Raw genomic sequence first — 10,953 nt, 5'->3', positions numbered from 1 at the left:
ATCATATTAAAAATGTAATTATTCTAAATAAAATTAGTTCTAAAAGGGTAAACGTCACAAAGACCTGTCAAGAATATGTACAAACATTTAACCCCAAAATAATAATACATATACTATATTATAATGTATAATGAATGTATAATTATATATTGAATAATGAAAATAACACCTATTAATGATTTTGAAACACTTACAACAAATCCTAACATTCAGAAAATCAGAAAATGACCAAAAATTCAACTTGCATACAAATGTACAAGAAAAAAAATACTTATTCAACATATATATATATATATATATATATATATATATATATATATATATATATATTCAACATATATATGCATTTATTCAACTATATATATATATATATATATATATATATATATATGGTTATCTTAACGGTCCTTAAAATATGCTTCATTTGATTTTATTATAATCAATATCTTTTAGAATTTTTATTTGTGGTAATATAACCAGAAAATATAAATCCCTCATTGCAGTAAAGGTCTCCTGAGGCCATTTTCCAAGGTCAACACATTTTTTTAAACACAGAGCTTCTCATGAACTTTGACCTTGTTAGGTTAAGGGAAAACTATTATAAAATGTTTGTGAAAATCGTGAGAAAGGCCTTAATACCAGATGGTAATGTCTCAAAGCTCTGTTTTTCTGTTGATCAGACACTTTTCTTTGACCTTGATGGGATTATTTTGCAGCGTTTAGAAGGAAGAAATGAAAGATTAGATGAAATGTTTGTTTGCTTTCTCTGTATAGAAGCATTGCATGAAGAAAGCTGAAGCCTGTCTCCCTCTACAGAGCAGACAGACCCATTAGCACTGTCTGTTTCTTCCTCAGACAGCTTTCATTGTCACCCTTAGCCTCTCTCTGTGTTGTGTGTGTAAAGTATAATGAAGCTGTGGATATCAGACAGTGAAAATGATATTTAACACTTAAAAAACATTCACAGCTTTTGAAACGAGTGCAAGTATGCAAATTAACTTATTTTTCATGTTTAAAAAAACACAGAAGAGATATTTTTAATGGCTCAGTTGGCAGCAATGAGATACAATGATTTAAAACATCTTTACTGACTGTCAAAAAAAGCTGCCTTCACCACACAATTACATAAGAACTACATTAAACATCTTTATTTTCCAAAAAAGCATAAAAAATACATACAGTACATAAATTCAATTATCTACAAATGAGGATTCATGTTATATTATTTATGTTTGATTTGCCAATTCTTCACTCAATGAGACTGGTTATGATTGCTAAGTGTGTTGACATATTTCTGTGTGAATTTTTATTTTTAATTTCTTCTCAGCTGCTCCATGTGAGTCTGAACCCAGACGGAAGAACGGCTGACTGGGCCGAGAATTTCACAAACACAAGGTTTGAAGAAGCTCTGAAAGGGGCGATATTTGTCTCCTATAAAAGAACAAAGAACATTTATATATCCATAGAAAAATTGTATATACACTAGCGTTGAAAAGTTTGGGGTTACATTTTTTTTTAAATGCTTTTTAAAGAAATCTCTAATGCTCACCAAGTCTGCATTTATTTGATCAAAAATACAGTAAAAACTGTAATATTGTAAAATATGATTACAATTTAAAATAACTCTATATGAATATAGTGTAAATGTAATGCAAAGCGGAATTTTCAGCATCAGTCTTCAGTGTCACATGATCCTTAAGAAATCATTCTAATATGCTGATTTGCAAGAAACATTTCAAATTATTACCAATGTTGAAAAAAGTTGTGCTGCTTAAAATTTGTGTGTATTTTTTTTTCTCAGGATTCTGTGAAAAAGTTTCTTAAAAGAAAGTTCAAAAGAACAGCATTTATTTGAATATTAATAGGGCTGTGAAACAATTAATCGCATCCAAAATAAAGTTTGTTTACATAATATACATGTATGTGTGTGTACTGTGAATAATTATTTTGTATATATATATACACACACATGCATATATTTAAGAAATAGTTGCTTATATATACTGTATATATATTTATTAATTTGTATTATAAATAAATATAAATATTATATATATAAATAACAAATTTTTCTTAATATTAAATATCTTTACTGTCACTTTTGATCAATTTAATGTGTCCTGAATACAAGTATTTATTAAAAAAAGAAAAAAAGAATCTGGTTGACCCCAAATATTTCAATGGTAGTATATATATGAAATAGTAATACAGACGCTTAACAGAAGTGTTATGTTTTTGCAATCACTAAAAGTTCACACATACCGATCCACAGTACGGCCCAACAACAGGTGAACTGGCATCTGGTCCGTCATATATCTTCAAGTAGTTGTTCTCGCAGTCTCCTGGGTCATCAATGCTGATCTGGTTGAATGTGACTGTCACTACTCTGCCACTAGGAGCCCTGATTCCCCACTCACAAGAAGAGCCGTTGGCGTAAGTGCCAGGGTAGTTTGGACTGGCGAAAGAGCCGTGGTCTCCATATAACACACCTCCACATCCTGGACACACACACACAAGGAACACAGTTAGGACTCTCAGCAGCAGCAGCAGCATTGGACTGAGGAAATCGTTAAATATAAATTAGCGGTGCGTTTCTCACCCTGTGAAGAGGAAGTCCAGGTGATCTCAAAGCCATTGCGGGATGTAGTAAAGTCACTCTTGAAATGTAGGAAGAGCTGGTTGGTTCCCGGGAAGACAGGATTTGGCAGTGTGCTTCCACAGTACTTTCCTAACAGAGGCGATGTGGCGGTACTGCCGTTTCTGACCTACATCAGCAGAAAGAAATATACATTAGACAGTTACAGTAAAATCATCATCAGAAGGTGCTAACATAGCATAATATCATACTACTTTTACTATTTCTGCAGTATGTATACAGTATGCAAGTTTTCTGGATGATCTGTATTTGGCCAAATGAGCAGCATCAGATCATACTGCACTGGGTACTGTATCCCATAATGCATTGCAATGTACTCAGCATGAAACGGAAGTTGCGATTGTTCTTTTTTTTCCCTATTGTGACGTATATCTGAGTGAAACGGCTTCTGAAATGAGGAAAAATGTAGGGTAGGGCTTGATTTCGTCCTTCAGGACGAATGTTGGGCGTTGCTAACAAAATGGATGCAGAAATGATACAGAGCCACGATAGCCCCGCCCTCGCGCCATAGCACATGACAGGACGTTTCGAGGGGGAGGGAAGGTTAATGTTTTTGATTAAAGATTGTGAGGGCACATGAAAGTGCACAGATAAATCATTTATAATAAACACTGCAATAATACATACATAATACGAATTGTCAATTTATAATTCATGCCGACTTTATGCGCTTTTATACAGAACTGGATCATTTTTATTTACAAAAACATTTTTTTTTTAAGACGATATCTAGACACAGATTGTTGAATTAAAAATGAAATATCATTTTAGTATTATTTATATAATATTATAGTATTTTAAATTAGCTTTTATTTTTATATTTCCCATTTTTATATTTCTATTTATTTCAGTTTTAGTTTTGTAATTTTACTACTTCAACTTATTTTATTTCAGTTATTTGCCAGGGTAACATTTCTAATTTTTGTATGTTTTTTTTTTGTTTTATGTTTTTCATCTAATATTTTGATTTTATTTTATTTTCCAGTGAACAAAAACTATTTTTAATAGTTTTGGTTTTAGTACACTTAACACTGGGTCACGTGACAAATGTAATAAGTCATGTGACAATGTAGCATACTGTTAAATTGTAGGCAAAAAACGTTTTTAAATTGTATTTAGTGTATACTGCAAAGTATATAGTATAAAAGATACTAGCATTTTAATCTGATCACGTGGTGCGTTCAAGTCCTCCTGGGAAATTCGTATTTATTAGTTGGGATGTCATGTTTATGACGTTATGACTTTAGCTTTATTTCGTCGGAGAAAGATAGCGGTGTACCTTAATTAACTAACACAAAAATACAGCAATGTTTTTAAACTCTACTTCTAGAAAAGCCCCCCAACTCCTAAACTTGAATCTTAAAGAAAATCCAGACACTGTTGTAGCATTCATGTGCATTCAACTCATATATACAATCTTTCCGACATGACTTGAATGCAAAAACATTTCTTTTATTTCTTTTAATATGGTGATGGTTCAGTATGCTTATGCTCACCTCAAGATAGTCAAAGTTGCAGGAAGGATGAGTCTCCACATCAAAACTAGCGAAGAACAGAGAGATGGAACTGTTCTGAGGGGCCTGCAGTATGATGTTGCATTCAAGATTATGAGGATATATGTCAGGCCAGCCTGGGCTCTTAAGATAACCGTATTCCTGTTCATAAACCCTGCTGCAACCTGCAGAAGGATCACATACAGACATATGACAATATAATCACGCCAAAAAGACTAAAAGCCCTTTGTTTTCGAATGGTAGAGGAAAACTCACCTGCCACCTGATAGGTAAGACTGAATCCATTGCCAGTCATGAAGGCTTCTGATTTGAAGGTGATGTGCATGGTGCGGCCGTAACTGTAGAAATCTGGCACATGTGAGTCTACGCCACAGAACTTATGAGACTGTCCATAATCTCCCTGAGAGATGAAACAAATATGGTTTTAAATGATTTTAAACATGCTGTAAGAATACAACATAAAAGTGAAGGCAGCAAACTTCAGTAAAGCAGTCACTTGAGGACACATGATAAGTAAACGAAACCTAAAAAGCAATATTTAAAAAGTTAAAATGACTAAAAATTGAACTAAAATTCACATGGAAACAAATTATAAATGTAAAAGCTAATTCAAAATATTAATAAAACTACAACAAAACTAAAATAACCCTGCATTGTGACTTGTGAAGAGATTCTAAATTGCTTTAGTTGGACTATTGGACTATTTTAGGGGCGATTGGGTTTTACCACAGGGAAGTCCTTAAACTCCAGGAAGTTGCTGGTGCAGCTCTGGCTGGACTCCAGGTGAAACTGTTGAACAGACACTTTCACCACCTCCTGAGAAGGAGCATCCAGCACCCAGCGGCAGGAACTGAACGGTGGGTAGGCACTGGGATAAAACGGGGATGTGATGGTCTGAGACGACGCTGTGGCATTGAATGCTCCTCCACAAATACCTAAAACAGTGAAAAAGCACCTAAGCATGACTGATTCAACATGAAATGACATCCATTGGGACAAAAAGTCCAATCTTACTGTCCACTCTGCTGTAGGTGGCATTAAAGCCGCGGCGTGAAACGGAGCCGTCCGTGATGAAGTGCACGGTCAGGAAGTTACTGGACGAGACGAAGGGGGCAGGAACTTCATTTCCACAGAACGTGCCAATCAATGGATAGTTAGCACTGTCACCATCATAAATCTATAAATAGGAATAAATATTTAGTGTATTGCAAATGACGCTGTAATTAAAATGTTATATGTTATACAGTTATTACCGTGACATAATCATATCTGCAGAGGGTTCCAGTGGGGCCCTCGAGCTCAAAGGTGGTGAATGTGAGGTTAATGCTTTTATTGATGTCGACAGCAATGATCCACATACAGTCCATTCGTGGCTCGTACTGCCCATTAAAGTCAATATCAGGAGAACCAAACATTCCAGTGGGGGAAGACAGGTAGCCGCCACAACCCTGCTGAGGACCTGGAGAAAACGAGGGATGAGGAGATGGAAAGACACAGTGAGAGAGACATTTAAAATAACTTAAAGATGTGCTTTCAAGAAACCCCCTGCAAGAGGCAGTAGAGTCCAGAAAACTGACTAAATGTGAGTTTTTGTCTTTGTTTGTTAGCTTTGAATTCATCTATATGCTAATGTACTCTTAAATGTTGGACAGATTAACTACTAGCAGATGTATTTAAAATGTACAGGCTGTCTCTTCCAGGAAAGCAGACTTAAATAATTTTAAAGAGTAATATTGTTCTCAGTGAGTACACATGTTTGTCCAAATCAAAAAATCTTTGAATGAGAATCTCCCTCCACATAATAGATATATCGCTATATGGGTCAATGACGTGACGGGTCATTTTTTTTGTCCAAAGGCCTTAATAATAATAAAAAAACAAATATATAACATCCAAAGTATGTAAGGTAGTACAACTTGATCTCTTTTACTGAATCCAAAAGGTTTTAATTATATTTTACTACATATAAAGGTATTTTAAAGATTTTGAAGTGTCAAAAGGTCATTCGGCAAAACCGATATAGTAAATATTTAAATGGAATAATATTGTTTTTAATAACTAAAGGAACTACAATAATACAAATATAAAGCAGATAAGGCTCTTTTTTTTACATTTCCCCTTTTCTCCTTTCCCTGTGCAATGTTTTACTTGAATATGTTGGAGTGTTTAGAGTAGTCCAATAAATTATTACATTTATTTAAACCGAATGACTTTTTTGGTGACATTTTTTCCATCTTGTAAAAAATGACAAAAAACAGTGTTAACTGATTGTACAAACCACAAAATCTTATTGTTAACACCTAGGTAAACTAAAAAAATGGTATATATAGTTATATCTCCATTCTATTTTTTTACACTTTTAAAAACCTTATTCGTCAATGACCTATATATACTGTATTTGTTTGTGTGTGCATTTCTCTCTCTCTCTCTCTCTCTCTCTCTCTCTCTCTCTCTCTCTCTCTCTCTATATTTATATATATACACACACACACATACATACATATATAGATGCATTTATAAAAACTAAAATATTATAATAAAGTATATAAATTATAAATGTTTATTATATAAATTATTTATATAATATAATTAATAATTTATTTACATTTATAAAAATACATTAAAGTTAATATTAAGATAATACAGTTAATATAAGTGTCTGCAAAATAAATAAATGTAAAAAATGAATGAATGAATGAATGAATGAATGAATGAATGAATGAATGAATGAATGAATGAATGAATGAATGAATGAATGAATGAATGAATGAATGAATGAATGAATGAATGAAATGTATTTAACAGTTAATTCATCCTAAAATTCAAACCAGCCACAAAAATGCTACCTTCTTTAGCACATAAATTGTAGGACAGAACAAAAGAATTGGGAGTACTTTATTGGCTAAGGCTCTTTGACAGCACAGGCCGATAAAGACTTATGTCTTGTTTTCTGTCGTGGTGAGGGGACAGACTTTTGTGGTCTGAATGAGTTGTCTTGTTCACAAAGAACAACAGTAGTGTTTGTAGGACGGGGCGGTTCACTCACACACCCCTAGACGAGCTACAAAAGTGTTTACAACTCAGTTCTTAAAGAGCCTGGTCATCCTGAAGTGAATGGATCATCAGAAGCTTTAAAGCACAAAGCTGTAACAAAGAACACTGTATATGACCCCTGAACACTTTGTTCAGTCCTCAATGAGATCTTTGTCTTTGTGATTCACTATGAAATCATTCCCTCATTCATTCTATTCCAAAATGAGAACCATAAAGGAACAAGCTCAAAGTATCACACATCTTAGTATGTGAGTAAAATGTCAGAAACTGTCTTTTGAATCAGATAATAATAAGACAGTAGCTCTTCCAAATCCAAATCTTACATTTTAAGGAATCTCAAGCACTTTGTCGGACTGGGATGTAAATACTCCACCATGCTCTATTTTTATGCATATAAAAAAAAAAAAATACTATTGTAATATCACAAAATACTGATTTTTATTTTATACAACCTCTGTGGAAAGTTTTTTAAAAAAAAAATTATGCTCTCACAATGTGAGAAAAAAACAAACAAAAAAAAGTGCCCTTTATGTGAAGAGTGGTGTGTGGAGTTGCTATGTAGAGTGTTTCAGTTTAGTCAATTATGAGGTTTTATTTCAGATAGGATGTTGCCTATGTAACAGATAGCAAGGCAGCTCACTACGTTTTGGAAAATAGCAAATAAATACATACATAGAGACGTGATTTCTTTACCAAGAAGATAAACATTACCTAAAGTCTCACTGTAGGTTGCTCTCCAACCCTCCGCCACAACTGATGAATCTGTAACAAACTCGAGAAACAGCTGATTGGACAAGGACCTGAGGTTGGGCGGCAGCTCACTTCCACAAAACTTCCCCATTAGTGGGGCCAGAGTGCTCCCTCCATCGTACACCGCCACATAGTCAAAGCGACAGTTCGAGGAGGCTTCTAGACTGAAAGAGTTGAACCTATAGGACAGGGACAAATACATACAGTAGATGATCACTATGGAAATGCTGCAGAACAATCTAGTTTCTCTGAAAGTGATACCAATAATGGGAGAGGGGGTTTGCCCAGATAGAAAGCCTCTAGGGGACAGATTATAAGTAAAGGGGCTTCCTGTCTGGCATCAATACAACATCTCAGTGGGGAAAGAATGCCCTTTGTGCATCTCACTGCACAAAGGGAAAGACAGAAGATCAATACCAGAATGCTTTTCTTTCTGAGCATCTGTCTCTCTGGTGGAACATAGCTGGCATGATGGATGCCTAGCAGGACTTTTTTGCTGGTTCAATTTGGGAGCAGAGATGTGAGCAGACCAGAGGTATTTTAATATTGAGACTATGAAAACTTTTTTTTTTCTGGTCTTAATGTTAAGACTTGCCACAAGATATGAAATAAGCTCGCAGAGCCTTGATCATGAAAAATCTTGGACGTGCTACACATAGCCAGGAGCAATGCAAGATTTGACAGACTTTTCTTCATTTAACACTTATTTTTGTAAACTGGGGGAAGTTTTTTTGTTCTGAAACTTATGTTTTCATAGTCTGCATTATTAACAGGAAGTAGTTCAAACTCACTTGAGATCGATGACACGGTTGTCACGGACATAAATGTGGTATGTGCAGTTGATATTGTGATGGTAGTCGGCGATAGAATGAGATGGACTGCTGATTGTCCCTGCAGTACCATTAAACACACCACCACATGCTGTTGAAAACACATAAATACACATATTGATGTATGTACCATATACACAGGAATCATACAAACCAACATGTAGGGCTGAAATTTGTAAGAAAAGCCCTACTGTATATTAAGTAAAATGCCTTTTTCTTGTGTTGGAGGTGGACAACTGTTTCCTTTGAGGAATATGGGCTGTCTTCCTATATAGCACCAAGTCAAAGAGCACTTGACTGTGCATTTCTATTGTGCACCATTTATAGTGAGTTTGTTTGTGGAAGTAACAGTGGAATCTGCAATGGAATTCTTTTGCATATCTGCATATTCCCCCAAATCCCCGCATATTGTTTGAAAAGTGCAGCGTCCTCTCATTCCAGTCATTCCAGCATCCTCTCATTCCACATTTCTGGGCTCAGTGAATCAGATCTGCATTACTGCCGTGATAAACAATTCAAACTTAATCTAGCACCTACATCCAAGCCACACCCACACCACCCACACCTCCAACTAAGCCACACCCACATCAGCAGAGTTACATTCAAACTATAACACACCTACACCACAACCATTGAAACATTAATTCTTACTACTGATAGTACAGTATATAGAGAACCAAAAAGTATTGCATTAAATGTACAGCTTATTTCAAGGTTGAAGCTTACGTATGGTTCTGTATTCAGCCAGGAAGCCATTGTCATTGATTATAAAATCAGAGTAGAAGTTGATGAGCATTGGTCCAAATGTGGTGAAGACACCTGGGATAGTATTTCCACAAAGAGTAGCCAATGGAGTGCCACTGGTGGTCTTGCCTTTGTAGATCTTCACACCATCGTAAGTACATGTGGAGTGTGCTAGAGGAGATGGAAAGGCATGATTGTTCATGAAACTATGTTTTCTTTAAGTTATTGTTAGATCCCTTATGTTAAGATGTATGACACAATTTGTGTCTTTTAAAGAAGTGCATACCCTCTAACTGGAAAGTTTTAAAAGTGAGCACAATCACGGTCTGATCTCCAGCATCGATGATGTAATTACAATTGGAGCCTGAAGGGTAGTGGTCAGGGTAATTTGGAGAAACTACACGACCAGTTGGGGCTGTGAAATTGGCCCCACAACCTAAAAGATGATGTGAAGTAGATACATTAAATTACTTGAATTTTGGACAGGGGAAGAAAAACTGTAAAGAACAAAATAAGCATATGATACACACTAATGTAGAATGCAGCAGAGAAGCCTTTGCCAGGTGTTTCTGAGGACTGGAAACGAGCCGTAATAACATTTCGGGGTGCAGTGACTACAGCAGGGGCTGTAGTACCACAACCAGTGGCCAAGAGATTCTCATCATTCTGTATGTTGTCAGACCACATCTGTCAGATAAACATAGGCAGAATACAAAAAAATAAATAAACCACCAGATCCAAATGGCTCTTATGAAATACAACATCAGAGAAGATTTCTTATTAAAAGGTCATCTTGTTACCTTGATATAACTGTTTTGACACTGTCCACTTGAGTCTGGGATCTGGAAGTCACTGGCAAAACCCATTTCCAGATGGTTTCCATCATGGGCGATGATGGTCCAGGAACATTCAATATTGGCTGGGAAATTCTGAGGATAATTGGGAGATTTGATGGTGCCTGCATCAGCATGGATGATTCCTCCACATCCTGAAGAAGAGAAAGAAATTTCAGGATAAAATGTACCACGTCTACAGAAAGTACACACGGGATATCTTTTTGTACTGTATACCTGATGAGTCTGTTGACCAGGTGGCAGTAAATCCTCCCTTGGACACTGTATGATCAGCAAGGAACACCACAACTAATTTGTTGGAGCCTGATTGGATAGTTCCTGGAGAGTTGTGGCCACAGTATTGACCAATAATGGGGGATCCTGAAGAGGCTCCATTGAAGATTGTTACTGAGTCCCAGGTGCACTGGCTATGCTCCTCCACTTCAAAGTATGCAAAAGTGAGCTAGACAAGATTATATGGAAATTATGTTATATGAATGAGGAATTCCAGTGTTAGGGTTTAAAGAAAACAGTAAAAAAAAAAAAAAACAGACCCAAGAAGCAATCGTGAC

General features: G+C 35.5%; 1 protein-coding gene across 1 annotated transcript in view; it reads right to left on the bottom strand.

Moving 5' to 3' along the window:
* Positions 1 to 1,007: 1,007 nt before the first annotated feature.
* Positions 1,008 to 10,953, bottom strand: part of cubn (cubilin (intrinsic factor-cobalamin receptor)) — a gene marked incomplete at its 5' end in the record, with an annotated part of 37,199 nt that continues 27,253 nt past the window's right edge. The window contains 15 exons of the mRNA XM_079863333.1: positions 1,008 to 1,431; positions 2,263 to 2,498; positions 2,600 to 2,765; positions 4,153 to 4,334; positions 4,426 to 4,570; positions 4,897 to 5,105; positions 5,185 to 5,347; positions 5,424 to 5,629; positions 7,936 to 8,153; positions 8,766 to 8,895; positions 9,531 to 9,719; positions 9,835 to 9,984; positions 10,079 to 10,235; positions 10,349 to 10,536; positions 10,619 to 10,844. Coding sequence (XP_079719459.1) covers positions 1,324 to 1,431; positions 2,263 to 2,498; positions 2,600 to 2,765; positions 4,153 to 4,334; positions 4,426 to 4,570; positions 4,897 to 5,105; positions 5,185 to 5,347; positions 5,424 to 5,629; positions 7,936 to 8,153; positions 8,766 to 8,895; positions 9,531 to 9,719; positions 9,835 to 9,984; positions 10,079 to 10,235; positions 10,349 to 10,536; positions 10,619 to 10,844 — 2,673 coding nt within the window. The 3' untranslated portion in view covers positions 1,008 to 1,323. The remainder of the gene's footprint in view (positions 1,432 to 2,262; positions 2,499 to 2,599; positions 2,766 to 4,152; positions 4,335 to 4,425; positions 4,571 to 4,896; positions 5,106 to 5,184; positions 5,348 to 5,423; positions 5,630 to 7,935; positions 8,154 to 8,765; positions 8,896 to 9,530; positions 9,720 to 9,834; positions 9,985 to 10,078; positions 10,236 to 10,348; positions 10,537 to 10,618; positions 10,845 to 10,953) is intronic.

The sequence above is a fragment of the Squalius cephalus genome (assembly GCF_949319135.1).
Source record: "Squalius cephalus genome assembly, chromosome: 25".
In the NCBI taxonomy this organism is placed as follows: domain Eukaryota; kingdom Metazoa; phylum Chordata; class Actinopteri; order Cypriniformes; family Leuciscidae; genus Squalius; species Squalius cephalus.
Note: the sequence above shows the minus strand (reverse complement) of the source record. Positions and strands in the feature narration are given on the sequence as shown.